The following is a 14,684-nucleotide window of genomic DNA, read 5'->3' on the forward strand; positions in this document are numbered from 1 at the left end:
AAAAAAAAAAAAAAAAAAAAAAAAAAAGAATTTCTTTATCGAAATGGTTACAAAGTACCAATAGTTACTAGTTCCAGGTGGTGGGAATATTGCTAAAGTAGGAGAGTTTTTATATTGTGTCCTGAAATCTTCAGATGTCTCTAGAATCACAATATCTCAAGGTAATCATCAATTACATAGCAAGTCTGTGGCCAGCCTGACTGCATGAGATCCTGTCTCAACAACAACAACAAAAATCGAAACAAACAAACCAACCAAAGCTAGGAAAAGGGGCTGAAGAGATGGTACAGAGGTTAGAAACACTTGTTCTTGCATAGGATCCAGGTTCAGTTCGTAGCACCCATATAGGGGCTCACAACCATCTCTAACACCAGGTCAGGAGATTTGATGCCTTCCTCTGACCTCTGCAGGAACCAGGTACATAGGCAGTGCATATACATTTATGCAGGCAAAACACATATACAACACATAAAACAACTAAATCTAAAAAGAAAATCACAGAAGTCAGGAGCACAGAATAAAGGCTGGAGTAGCAGATACAGATTGTAGACACAAAACTCTCACAGAAGCTCAAGGCAAGGGAACCAAGGACACTAGATGAGGACCCCCAAAAAAAAAAATGGACCCTGTCCCCAAAGGAGAGAGAGTAGGGGCAGTAGAGAAATGGGAGGTAGCTTCTGGGTTCCGGCTCTGCCTGAGTGCACACAGTGGGGTCCATCCGTCCATCAGCCTGCACTGTCCTGGATGCAGCTGACGCATAATGCCTCTTTTCTTTTCCTTATCTCCCTCTGAGATAAAGTCTCCCTGCAGTCCTGGCTAGCTTGGAACTTGTTACATAGACTAGACTTGACTCAGATCCTCCTGCTTCTGCCTCCTGAGTGTTGGATTTAAAGGCGTAGAATGCCACACCACTCTATATTTGTCTTACGGGGATGTCAAGTATCTCATGAAATTGATGAGTTGGTAAAATAATGCTTACTTATTTCTTCCAGGCATATGAAGACTTGCTCCAGAAGGTAATTTTTCTTGTTGGTTGTTTGATCTCTCTACATGGCCCTGAATATCCTGGAACTCACTCTATAGAACAAGCTGGCCTCTTTTTTTTTTTTTTTTTTTTTTTTTTTTTTTTTTTTTGAGACAGGGTTTCTCTATGTAGCCCTGGCTGTCCTGGAACTCACTCTGTAGACCAGGCTGGCCTCAAACTCAGAAATCCATCTGCCTCTGCCTCCCAAGTGCTGGGATTAAAGGCATGCACCACCACTGCCCAGCCTTCCTAGGAGTATTCTTTTGACATGTATGAGGCAACAAGGTATCCTTGACTGTTCTTGATCTGATGTTCTTCAGTCTTTGACCCTACTCACTACTGTGAGTGAGGTGCAGACAAAACTGGGGAAGTGCCTGTGACTGAGGGTCTCCAAGGAGCTCAGCTGTGCCTAGACAGAAGCAGCCACAGAAAATGGCACACAACTTCTAGAGTTGGCATGGTATCTTCCAAGGGGTAAGAGGAGAAATAATATCATTATAAAAATCAACCAAATAGCTTGGAAAATAAAGGCAGCTTTTGAAAATGGCACGTAGTTTAGAAGCAGTGAATAACTGGGACCTGGAAAAAGTTATAGCTCCAGAATGGAAAGTTATAGTTCAGAATGGAAAAAAAATCTTTTCTTTTCTTTTTCTTTCTTTTTTTGTTTTGTTTTTGTTTTTGTTTTTGTTTTTTTTTTCTAGACAGGGTTTCTCTGTGTAGCCCCAGCTGTCCTGGAAGTCACTCTGTAGACCAGGCTGGCCTCGAACTCAGAAATCTGCCTGCCTCTGCCTCCCAAGTGCTGGGATTAAAGGCGTGCGCCACCACTGCCTGGCTTATTTTATTTTATTTTGTTTTGTTTTATTTTAGTTTTTGGTTTAAGAAAGTCTTTTCTAAGCCGGGCACTGATGGCGCACACCTTTAATCCCAGCACTTGGGAGGCAGAGGCAGGCAGATTTCTGAGTTCGAGGCCAGCCTGGTCTACAGAGTGACTTCCAGGACAGTTGGGGCTACACAGAGAAACCCTGTCTCGAAAAACCAAAAAAAAAAAAAAGTCTTTTCTAAAAGGTAAACCATACTTGCAGAGAAATGCTAAAGAGAAAAAAGAAAAGGTCACTTTACAGGGGCCAGGTATTATGATATTCATTATACTCAAGGTCTGACTTAATTAGTGTTCTATTGATGTGAAGAGACTCATGGGCAAAGCAGCTCTTATAAAAGAAAGCATTTAACTGGGACTTGCTTGCAGTTTCAAAGAGTTAGTCTATTGTTATCATGGTGGGGAGAATGGTAGCACACAGCCAGGCATGGTGCTTGAGAAGCAGCTGCGAGTTCTACACACAGATTCCCAGGCATCAGGAAAAAAGAAAGAGTCACTGGGCTTTGCTTGGCTTCTAAACCCAAAGTCCACTCCCAGTGATAACACTTCCTCTCAAAAGGCCATACCTACTCCAGCAAAGCCATACCTCCTAATCCTCAAGCTGAGCCACTCCCTGATGACCAAGTATTGAAATGTGTGAGCATATGGGGCCATTCTTAATCAAACCACCACATGGTCATTCTTTGTGGCCTCCAACTAGAATGCTGGAGTTACTGCTGTCTGGAGACTATGCCTCCTGAGTCATGTGATCATTCTTAGAGGAATTTCCTTTTGTCTGCAGAATCAGGGAATATTGGATGCAACCCATAATGCCTTTCTCAGCCAAGTGAATGAGCTCAAGGTAATGCTGAGTGAAGAAAGCAAGAAGGCTGTGAGCTTGAAGACCCAGCTGGGAGATGTGTCCATCTTGCAGATATCTCTGAAGGAGGTAAATAGTAGTGAGAAGACACTGTCAACTGTGTGATATTTCAGGCTCAGGAGGAGCTCAGTATGGAGTACTTACCATGCACACCTAAGGCTCTGGGTTTGGTCCGCAACACTGCAGAAAGCAGGCATGCTGCCAGGCATGGTGTTCCATGCCTTTAGTTCTAGCACATGAGAGGCAGAGGTCTCTGAATTCAGTCCGTCTTGGTGAAACCCTTACTCAAAGTAAAACATATACTAACATATACACCTGTAACCATGGCAAAACATGCGCTAACATACACTTGTAACCTCAGCAATCTAAAGATGGAAACAACACGGTGAGACATGCAAGCTCCTTTTTGGATGTATAGTAAGTTTGAGACCACTTGGGCTACATGATAAAACAACCCAATAAGCCGGGTGGTGGTGGTGGTTCATGCCTTTAATCCCAGCACTTTGGAGGCAGAGGCAGGCAGATTTCTGAGTTCAAGACCAGAGGTCTATAGAATGAGTTCCAGGACAGCCAGGGAGACACAGAGAAACCCTGTCTCAAAAAGACAAAACAAATAAACAAACAAAAAAAAAACAATAAATAAATAAATAAATAAATACATAGATAAAAGTGAAAGAGGCATAAAAAGATTATTTTATTTTATGTATGGGCATTTTGCCTCCATACATGTGCCTATCCCCCGGAACTAGAATTATAGACAGTTGTGTATGGCTATGTAGGTGCTGGGACTTGAACCCCAGTCCTCTAGTGGAGCAGCCAGTGCTCCCAACTGGTGAGCCATCTCTTCAGCCCCTGGCACTTTTTTTTTTAATTCAAAATTACTACATTCCAACTTTGAGATGTTAAAAGTTAAAACATCTTAGCAACAATATGGCTATTCCATGAAAAACCTTTATTTTACACCTATTGGTATTTTGCTTGCATGTATGTCTATGTATCATATTAGTGTCCAGTGTCTGCTGAGGTCAGAAGAAGGCATTAGATCCCCTGGAAGTGGAGTTACAGATGTCTGCGAGCCATCGTGTGGGTTCTGGGAATCAAACCCAGATCCTCGGGAACAGCAGCCGGTATTCTTAGTCTCTAACCTGCTTCTCCAGCCCTGATAATGTTCTCACATGCAGGCAGTGAGCATCCAAAGTGGCTAAACCATGTAGCTAGGATGATTGCAACACCTGAGGATTTATACTTGCCGGCTTTCTTTCTCCAGTATTTGTTTTTTGTTTTTTTTCTTTCTTTTTTTTTTTTCTGAGACAGGGTCTCACTGTGTAGCTCTGACTAGTCTGGTTTGCACTACACATAGAGCAGGATGGTCTGGAACTCACAGAGATCTGTTTGCCTCTGCCTGAGACTGAGTGCTGAGATTAATGATGTGTACCACCAGGACTGGCTGTTTCTTTTTCCATATATATATATATATATATATATATATATTTTTTTTTTTTTTTTTTTTTTTTTTTTTTTTTCGAGACAGGGTCTCTCTGTAGCCTTGGCTGTCCTGGAACTCACTCTGTAGACCAGGCTGGCCTCGAACTCAGAAATCCACCTGCCTCTGCCTCCCAAGTGCTGGGATTAAAGGCATGCGCCATCACCGCCTGGCCCTTATATATATATTTTTTATTGTGTGTCTATATGTGCAAACACACAGACCATGAATCAAGTGTGAAAGTCATAGGGCAATGTTTGAGGGTCATTTTTTCCCCTTTCTATCATGTAGGTTCAGAGAATCAAACTCAAGCCATTAGGCTTGGTGGCAATTGCCCTCATCTTCTGAACATCTCACTTACAACTTTTATCTTTTATAATTCACTGCCATTTCCCTGGTGGTAGGAACACAGACATGACGAAAACTGGCTCAAAGAGTTTTCATTCTAATAAAAGTTCCCACTTTCACTTCTAATTGGTTCCAATCTTTTTTCTTTCCTTTTTCCTTTCTTCTTTCCTTCCTCCCTTCCTTCCTTCCTTCCTTCCTCCCTCCCTTTCTTTGTCTCTCTGTCTTCTGTCTTTTTCTGTCTCTCTCTCTTTCTTCCTCCCTTTCTTTACTTCCTTCTATTTTATTTTTTTATTTTTTTGAGACAGGGTTTTACTGTGTAATCCTGACTGCCCTGAAACTTGCTCTTTACACCAGGCTGGCCTTTAACTCAGAGATTCACCTGCCTCTGTGCTGGGATTAAAGGTGTGCATACCACTGCCCACCAATCCTTTAAATGAAACCTTGTAGAACCAGTATAGAAAAGCCCATGCCCAGGCTCCAACCTGTGATGAGGAGCAAGACCATAGTGGTCTCAAAGATTCTGTCTTTCTTAGTTTCAGGTCAGAGTTGAAGATTTGGAAAATGAACGAAAATTGCTGAGTGACAGTTACGACAGACTCCTAGAAAAGTGAGTACAAAGTCTGGAGCATCGTTCTCTAGAAAAGAACTATGGAACCTTCCAAGTTTTTTTGTTTTTGTTTTTGTTTTGTTTTGTTTTTTCGAGACAAGGTTTCTTTGTATAGCCCTGGCTGTCCTGGAACTCACTATGTAGAACAGGCTGGCCTTGAACTCAGAAATCTACCTGCCTCTGCCTCCCAAGTGCTGGGATTAAAAGCATGTGTCACCACCGCCTGGCAGAACCTTCTAAGTTTTAAACATTTTAACCAGGCATGGTGGCACACATCTTTATTCCAAATTCTGGAGGTAAAGGCAGGCAAAAATGGAGGACACAGGCCAGCCTGGCCTACAGAGTGAGTTCCAGGATAGCCAGGACTTTATAGAGAGAAAAAAGGAGATAACAACAAAGTTCAAAGGAAAGGCAAATTGTACACGGTTGTGCTAGCCTTGCCAGGCTTGTGTGCTTGATAACAGCTGACACTATGTAACAGGAAAGGGGGCACCTTCATTCTAGGTCTTTTATCACTTTTCTTTTCTTTTCTTTTCTTTTCTTTTTCTTTTTCTTTTTTACTTATTTTTATGTGTATGAGTGTATTATCTGCATGTGTGCCTCACACTGTGGTAAACTTGGCTCAACCCAGAGAACACAGGTTGACAATAGATCATTGCAATAACGTGAGGTTTATTGATCCACGATGTACGTGGGGTTACCCACCCTCACAGGTGGGTCAACCTCGAACTCAGAAAGCACACATCTTTTATATTTTACAGAGGGCAGATTTCTGCAACAGGGCTAGCTGGCTTACTCTGGTTGGTGGAACACAGGACAAAGGATCTCATCAGGCATTGGTTGGCTTGCTCAGGGGGCTGTTCTTGGCTTAGTCAGCCAACTTCCCTATCCAGCTCTGTACCTGGCCTTGAAAAGTCCCTGGGAAGGGGCTGAGTAACTAAGTGGTGGTGGTAGGGGGATTGTGGTCACCAAGGTCAGGGTGACAGTTTGTGGTCTTTTTTGAAATTCACCACAGGGAGGGGTTGGGGAGTTCTTTCGAGAATTGCTAATCTTGTTTTCGTAGACCTTCACGTCATTGCACCCACCAGTTATTTTTGTTTTGGCCTTACTTAACTTAGTCAGAATAGCTTGGTCATTCATTCTGTCTCAACATTCTGACCATCAGAACTTTGTTTTCACAACATGTCCTTCGCTATCTCTGAAACACAACTTCTCAGTGTCTGAAGCTGCTGCTTACAGGAGTTGAAATATGGTTCTCTTGTTTTACTGTGAAATTTTATTTCTACATCTCTAGAACTATGTTTTTCACTTTATTACTTCATTCCCCCTTTTCCTATTGTATAATTTTAATCTTAAAATCATAAATCGGGGCTGAAGAGATGGCTCAGTGGTTAAAAGAACTGACTGTTCTTCTGAAGGTCCTGAGTTCAAATCCCAGCAACCACATGGTGGCTCACAACCATCTGGAATATGATCTGATGCCCTCTGGTGTATCTTAAGGCAGCTACAGTGTATTTTCATATAATAAATAAATAAATCTTTTTTTTTTTTTTGAGACAGGGCTTCTCTGTGTAATCCTGGCTGTCCTGGAACTCACTCTGTAGACCAGGCTAGCCTCAAACTGAGAAATCTGCCTGCCTCTGCCTCCCAAGTGCTGGGATTAAAGGCATGTGCCACCACTGCCCGGCCAAATAAATAAATCTTTAAAAAAAAAATCATTGGGCAAAAAAGCCTTAACTCTCTTTTTTTTTTTTTATCTTTCTAAATCTCTAGCATCAGGATTTCAATAATCTAGCGCACATCTTCATAAGGGTAATATAACAACCTGGGCTGGCTAGGAGATTATATGATTTTTCAACTCTATCAGAAATCCAAGAATGACTGAATAATAGAGAATATATGGGAAGTCTAACATGGCTTCCAAAAATATTGACAATCGATAGAGACTGCTGGACACCTGGACAGTCCTTACTTCAAAACATTGGAGTGTTGGTCTTCAGCCTTCTGGCCCATGAATGTCGGACAGACAAGAGAAACAGGGATATTCAGGACTTGCCTACTCTGTCTTGGCAGATATAAGCTGTCCTAGGCCTGTGTGTCCTTTTTTGAACAGTATTGTCTGCAGATGAAGAGGCAACTTTTGCCTAGAGGCTGTCTCACCACAACTGGAACAACTCCAATGATGCTCAATTTCTTCTTTGAGTCTGAGAGAAGGGTACTGTCAGGCACAGACAAGTCTCTAGTCAAATAAATAAATAATATCAAATGTCACATTCTTTGGGTTTCTGATGTTTTTGAAAACCAACTATGTCTAAACATCTCAGCAGTGTCTATAATAACAGTAAAAGAAGGACTGGGTCTAAGCCCTGTCTACTAGGGGAAATAAAAGACTTATAAGCCTGCAGACAACTCTTACTGAAATCAGAAATTTCTTTTTTTTTTTCCGAGACAGGGTTTCTCTGTGTAGCCCTGGCTGTCCTGGAACTCACTCTGTAGACCAGGCTGGCCTGGAACTCAGAAATCTGCCTGCCTCTGCCTCCCAGGTGCTGGGATTAAAGGCGTGCGCCACCACCGCCCGGCCAGAAATTTCTTAAGTGGATATAGAAAACTTTATCTTTTGTTTTGAAGTATGCACAACATAAATGTATTAGCTACACCTCTCAGTCAATAACAATACTATCATGCACCTAATCTTACCAACAGGATCTCAATTTAAAAGCATTTACTCATTTCTTGCATAAGATGTAAATGGTTTATAACACAAGCCTCAACTTTTACCAATTACTACTACAAACATGGAATACAAAACTCAAAACTAATGATATAAATGTTAGAGCAAACTTTCTGGGAATAAACTGTGTATTTAAAGAAATACTCAATACCTGATCAAATTTTAGTCACACGATGTTTCTAGTTTATTTCTATATCTCCAGAATTCTGTTTTTCACTATACCACATGTGTGCCTGGTGTCTGCCTCTGGCAGCCAGAAGATGGCATTGGATCCTCTGGAATTGAAATTCCAGATGGTTGTGAACCATCATGCAGGTTCTGGGAACTGAACCTAGGTCCTCCTGAAGAGGAACTAGTTTCTTAGTTGCTGGGCCATCTCTCCAGCCTCTCATTTTAAATTTTTACAATAAACATATACTCATGTCTTAATTTTATAATTAAAAGAACTTACTTGGGCCTCATGGCACAGGCCTGTAATCCCAGCTACTCAGGACCTGAGCCAAGTATATCTACAAGTTCAAAGTGTACCTGGGCTACAATATGAGTTTGAGGACAACCTAGGCAACTTAGTGGGACTCTGTCTCAACATAACAGTAAGATGAGGGCTGGGGAGGTAAGTTAGTGGTAGAATATTTCCCTGAGGTGTGTGAGGTCCTGGGTTCAATTTCCAGTGCCACTTAAAAAAGTATATGAAGACACTTTTAAAAATCAAAATGCCTCTGTCCTGGTCAAACATAGCAAAGGGAGCCAGGTGTCGACCTGCACCTATGATCCCTGCATTTAAGAATGCTGGGTCTGTATGGCATGAATGGTCCAGCAGAGGAAGGCCTTGAACTCACTGTGTAGCCAAGAATGACCTTGAACTTCTTGCCTACAACTCCAGGGTGTTGGAATTAGAGGTGTATGCCACCATGTTTGATCCACACATTTCTGAGGACTAAACTCAGGGACCTTGTTCACGGTAGGCAAGTGCTCTATAGTTACATCCTCAGCCCCTAAGAAACTTTTTCTTTTTGAGATGGGGGTCTCTCTATGTAGACTAGGCTGTCCTGGAATTCACTATGTAGTTCAGGATGACCTCAAACTGACCCACCTTTGCCTCCCATTGTGGGGATTAGGATTAAAGGCATGTGCCACTGACACCTGACCTAAAAAAAAAAATCTTAATAATTAGGTAACCAAGTAGTTTTTATGTGACATTTATTCAGAAACACTTGGTCTTTGTTGTTTGTTTGTTTGTTTGTTTGTTTTAGAGAGAATTTCCTCTGTGAATCCCCTGTCCTAGAACTTGGTCTGTAGACCAGACTGGCCTAGAACTCAGAGATCCTCCTGCCTCTTCCTCCCAAATTCTGGGATTAAAGGTGTGTACTGTCACCACCTGGCTCAGAAACAGTTTTTTTCTTCAAAATATGTCTTTTTTTTTCCCCCCGAGACGGGGTTTCTCTATGTAACCTTGGCTGTCCTGGAACTCACTCTGTAGACCAGGCTGGCCTCGAACTCAGAAATCACCTGCCTCTGCTTCCCAAGTGCTGGGATTAAAGGCATGTGTCACCACTCAAAATATGTCTTAAATTTACTTGTTTTATTTTATGAGTGTTTTGCCTGTATGTGTGTTTTTGTATGATGTGTGTGCCTGTGCCTACAGAGGTCAAAAGAGGGTATTGGATTCCTTGAGCTGGAGTGAGGGATGGCTGTGAACCCCATGTGAGTGCTTAGAATAAAACCTCCGTCTCCTTCGAGAAAAACATGTGCTCTTAACCATTGAGCCATCTCTTCAGCCCCCAGGGTTTTTGTTTGTTTGTTTCTCTTTTGTTTATTGTCTTAAGATACTTTTTAAAGGCCAGTAATTAATCTTTAGGGATAAGACTAGCTCTGAGTTCCTGAAGCTGCAGCAGGAATAGCCCTCATTCACTTCTTTTAGTCTTTTTACATTTATTTATTAGGAGGGGCACATGTCGCAGTGTGCATGTGGAGGGCAGGGGACAATTTGCGGGAGTCAGTTCTGCCTTCCATCATATGGTACCTGGGACTTGAACTCAGATGTCAGGCTTGGCAGCAGGAGCCCATAGCTACTGTACCAGCTCACTACCCACTCCACCCTCAATAGGTATTTTTGTTAGTTTTGTTAGTTTTGTTAGTTTTGATAGGGCCTCCATATGTAGACCAGGTTAGCCTAAAACTCACAGAAATCTACCTGCCTCTGCCTCCCAAGTGCTGGGATTAAAGCGTGTGCCACCACTGCCTGGCTATTATTATTATTATTATTATTATTATTATTATTATTATTATTATTATTATTATTATTATTATTATAGGTTTTTTTGAGACAGGGTTTCTTAGTGCAGCTGTGGTTGTCCTGGAACTCATTTTGTAGAGTTTGAGGCTGGCCTCAAACTCAGAGGTCCACCTCCCTCTGCCTCCCAAGTGCTAGAGTTAAAAGGTGTATGCCACCACCATTGCTCTTGGTCAGGAAGCTTTTAATGTCAATGTCATTCCATTTGTATAAATGACTAAGACCTGGTCTTGTGTGTTTTACACTCAAGTCAGGTCTAACTAACAGCTAAATACCAGAGTGGAGTAGGGTGTTTAAAAGCTTGTTTTCATTCTTGAATATAGCAGGTAGCTTAAAGTTCTCTAAAGTAGCCATTGGCAAAGGGCTCTAAGGGGACAAGGTGAGAAAAGAAAGCTCTTGTTTCTCAATTCTAACTCAGGAGATCTCTGCATGTCCTAAGACATGGACCCTCACCAAAGGAAGCCATCACACGGGACAAATTCCTTCAGAAATGCATGATTAAGGTGCTAGGGTAGTGGAACCCTCAAGACTTAAGCAGACGTGACACTGAGTAACTCCTCAATGCCACCCAAAAGTTCCAAAGCAGTTAGCAAGTGACAGTTACAAATAAAGCCTGGGCAGAAAAACCATGTGGAGAAAGGAATGATCAGCTAGGTCCCAGAGATGCTGAAACTATGTAACAAAGATGCTGGATCCTACTCCTTTGAGGATCCGTCTGACACCACACCTGGGGTTTTCAGCATGCTGGAGAGTGGTCATCAGCCTCTGGAGAGCAGTCATCAGTCCCACTGGAGCAGGGAGCTCATGGGGGAGCAGCTCCCACAGCAAGTCTGTCTACTGCAGGACCAAATGGGCGCTGGACTGGAGGAGACCAGAGTCTTGCTTCAAGCAACCAACAAAGGTGGGTCAAGTCTGAAGGAATGTTCTCAAGTCCAGTGTCATCTGCATCTGGTTTGGGAGGCAGAACTTGGGCCTCTACTTCCCCAGTCTTCACAATTGACCCTGTATTTTTCTTTTTTTTTTTTGAGACAGGGTTTCTCTGTGTAGCCCTGGCTGTCCTGGAACTCACTTTGTAGACCAGGCTGGCCTCGAACTCGGAAATCCACCTGCCTCTGCCTCCCAAGTGCTGGGATTAAAGGTGTGCACCACCACCGCCCGGCTAATTTATTTATTTTTAACATTTACTTTATCGATTATGCTAAAAATAAATTTCTCCTCCAGCATGGTGGCACACACCTTTAGTCTCAGTACTTGGGAAGCAAAGGCAGGAGTATCTATGAATTCAAGACTAGTCTGGTGTACATAATGAGTTCCAGGAAAGCCAGGATTCAAAATACACACATACACACACACACACACACACACACACGCACACGCACACGCACACGCACACGCACACACACATGCGTGCACACACACACACACACATGCACATGCGTGTGCACACACACACACACACACACACACAGAAAAGAAAAATGAATTTCTCTGTTTATTTTTTAAAATTCACTCACTTCCAAGATGAGTGGAAAACAACTCAGTTTTTTGTCCCACCTGATGTCAAAAATTGAGATTACTACTCTTCATTGGTTTCCAGGTTTTTATGATCATTTTAGTCCCTGTTTCTTTTTCTAATTGATTTGGTGCTGGAGATTTCATAGAGGGCCTCACACATGCTACGCAGGTGATCTATGAGGTGATCTATCTACCATCCCTGTCTATTTTTTTGAGACAAGATGTCAGGGTGGTTGAACTGGACCTTGAATATTTAATACTCAGTCTTTTTGCCTCCACATTCCGTATAAATTACACCTGTATATAAACCACCATTCCATACAGATTACAGTCATTTGTGTACCATTGTATACAGCTTAACCTGTCTAGACTCTTATGTCACAGGAAGAGATAGTTATTTGATTTTTTTTTGTTTGTTTTTTGTTTTTTGTTTTTTGTTTTTTGTTTTTGGAGACAGGGTTTCTCTGTGTAGCCCTGGCTGTCCTGGAACTCACTCCCTAGACCAGGCTGGCCTTGACCTCAGAAATCCACCTGCCTCTGCCTCCCAAGTGCTGGGATTAAAGGCATGTGCCACCACCGCCTAGCTAGCTATTTGATTTTTAAACATTGTCAAGAAGATTATCCTCTTCACCTTGTCACAGATCTTGTTGTATAGGCTTCTAAATTGTTCTTTAGATTTTAGTATACTCAAATATTCTTCTCCTATTCAAAAGTATAGGAGAAGAAACATGATACAGGACAATAGGGTCCCCTACCTTCGGCATCCAAGACATGGCAGAAGGACTGAGAGTTTGAAGCTAGCCTGGGCTATGTAGCGAGACTCTGTCTCAAACAAAACAAAGCAACAAGAGCCTTCACACAGAAGCCATAGGACAAGAAAGCCAAGCACTGTGTAGTACATGAAAACTAAGTCTTATAAGATCAGAAGAGATCTGATGTAACGTCTCTGATGTTTCTGCACCCTGGACAGCAATAGCCTTCCTTCCCTGAGACATATACATAATTCCCAACCAGGGTGGGTATGGAGATGGGGGCTACCGAGAACTAAAAGCTAGAAGTCACAACAGAGTCAAGTTGGTGAGAGACTGGCTTGGATGGTGCTATCAAAAAAGTCATATTTGGTGGGGGATTTAGTTCAGTTAGTAGAGCTCTTTTGAATGTGTAAGACCCTAGGCTTTATTATCTGCATTATCCCCTGACTCCATCCCACCTGCCTTAAAAACATACCATGGCCTGTCCCAGTCAGCCACGGGACTGTCTGACTGTCCTGTTGTTCTTGTTTCCCTCTCCATCCCACAGTTCCTTGGGTGCTCTTCTATCCTCTGATCTTACCTTAGAAGCACAACCTCCATTGACTGGGTCAGCAGGCTAGAGGCCCTTTTGTCTCAGCAAGAGGGAACTGCTTTTTGATATAAAATGAAGCTGTAGAGGCAAATGTTATTTCACACTGGACTCAACTTATTGGACTATGCTTGCCAATAACTGGGTTCAATTCTCTGGATTCCTTTTTCAGCAGCTCAAGATGAAAAGCTGAAGTTTCAAGACATCAACATCCTTTGCCAGCATAAACAGGAAGAAGAGAGCCATCAGTCAACATCCACTGTACCCTCATCTCCAGAAGAGCTGTCTGAACTGGCTGCTCAGCCCACTCTACTCCCACAGACAGATCAGAGAGAGGTAAATTAGTCACTCTGCTGATAGGTTTCTGGCAGAAACCTCCAGGGGAAAACTACAGGAGCAACACTGTCCTGACTGAGAACTGTGTTTAAAAAGTGCTGAGCCAGCTGACAGGCCAGGTTTAGTGAACCCCACCCAGTATCCCCCGTGGTTTATAAGAGGTAGACTCCTCTTTAAAAGTTTTCATTGCCGGGCAGTGGTGGCACACGCCTTTAATCCCAGCACTTGGGAGGCAGAGGCAAGTGGATTTCTGAGTTCGAGGCCAGCCTGGTCTACAAAGTAAGCTCCAGGTCAGCCAGGGCTATACAGAGAAACCCTGTCTCGAAAAACAAAAAACAAAAAACAAACAAACAAAAAAAGTTTCATTAAAAGTTTTTAAAAGGAGGGCTGGAGAGGTGTTTCAACAGTTAAGAGCACTGGTTGCTTTTCCAGGGGACCCAGGTTCAATTCCCAGCACCAACATAGCAGGCTAGCAACTATCTCTAATTCCATTTCCAAGGAAGCAAATACCTTCATACAGACACACACGCAAGCAAAACATTGATGCACATGAAATAAAAAAAAAATTTTAAAGTTGTATTTATTGGAGCTGGAGAGATGGCTCGGCTGTTAAGAGCATTGGCTGGTCTTCCATAGGTCCTGAGTTCAGTTCCCAATGATCACATGATGGCTCACAACCATCTGTAACAGAATCTGAGTCCCTCTTCTGGCATGCAGGTGTACATCCAGTAGAGTACTCATATACATTTTAAAAAGTATCTTAATGGTTAAGAGCACTGCTGTTCTTCCAGAGATCCTGAGTTCAATTCCCAGCAGCTACATGGTGGCTCACAACCATATGTAATGGGATCTGATGCCCTCTTCTGATGTGGCTGAAGACAGCCACAGTGTACTCATATACATAAAATAAATCTTTAAAAACTGTTTTTTAAAAAGGTGGATTTATTTTTATTTAATATGTGAGTATTGTGTCTGCATGTATGTCTGCATATCATGTGTGTACTTGGAGCCTATGGCAGACAAAAGAGGATGTTAGGTTTTCTAGGACTGGAGTTATGGATGATTGTGAACTACTATTTGGTGCTAGGAACCAAACCTGAATCCTCCAAGAGTAGCAGGTGCTCTGAGTCATTGATCGATCTCTCTAGTCCCTTTGTTTAGTTTTTAAAGATTTATTTTTTAATTTTTATGCATATGAGTACTTTGTTCCTGTATATGTATGTGTCCCACATGTGTGCAGTGCCCATGGAGGTCAGAAGAGGACACTGAA

The 14,684-nt window shown here is 42.3% G+C and overlaps 1 protein-coding gene across 2 annotated transcripts in view; it reads left to right on the forward strand.

Annotated features, from left to right (window-relative positions):
• Nucleotides 1–14,684, forward strand: part of Rpgrip1 (RPGR interacting protein 1) — a 55,193-nt gene that overhangs the window by 16,812 nt on the left and 23,697 nt on the right. For both annotated transcript variants that reach the window (XM_031361328.1, XM_031361329.1), the window contains exons 7-11: nt 993–1,016; nt 2,683–2,829; nt 5,125–5,198; nt 10,963–11,123; nt 13,251–13,414. In XM_031361328.1, coding sequence (XP_031217188.1) covers nt 993–1,016; nt 2,683–2,829; nt 5,125–5,198; nt 10,963–11,123; nt 13,251–13,414 — 570 coding nt within the window. The remainder of the gene's footprint in view (nt 1–992; nt 1,017–2,682; nt 2,830–5,124; nt 5,199–10,962; nt 11,124–13,250; nt 13,415–14,684) is intronic.

This window comes from Mastomys coucha, unplaced genomic scaffold, assembly GCF_008632895.1.
Source record: "Mastomys coucha isolate ucsf_1 unplaced genomic scaffold, UCSF_Mcou_1 pScaffold9, whole genome shotgun sequence".
NCBI lineage: Eukaryota > Metazoa > Chordata > Mammalia > Rodentia > Muridae > Mastomys > Mastomys coucha.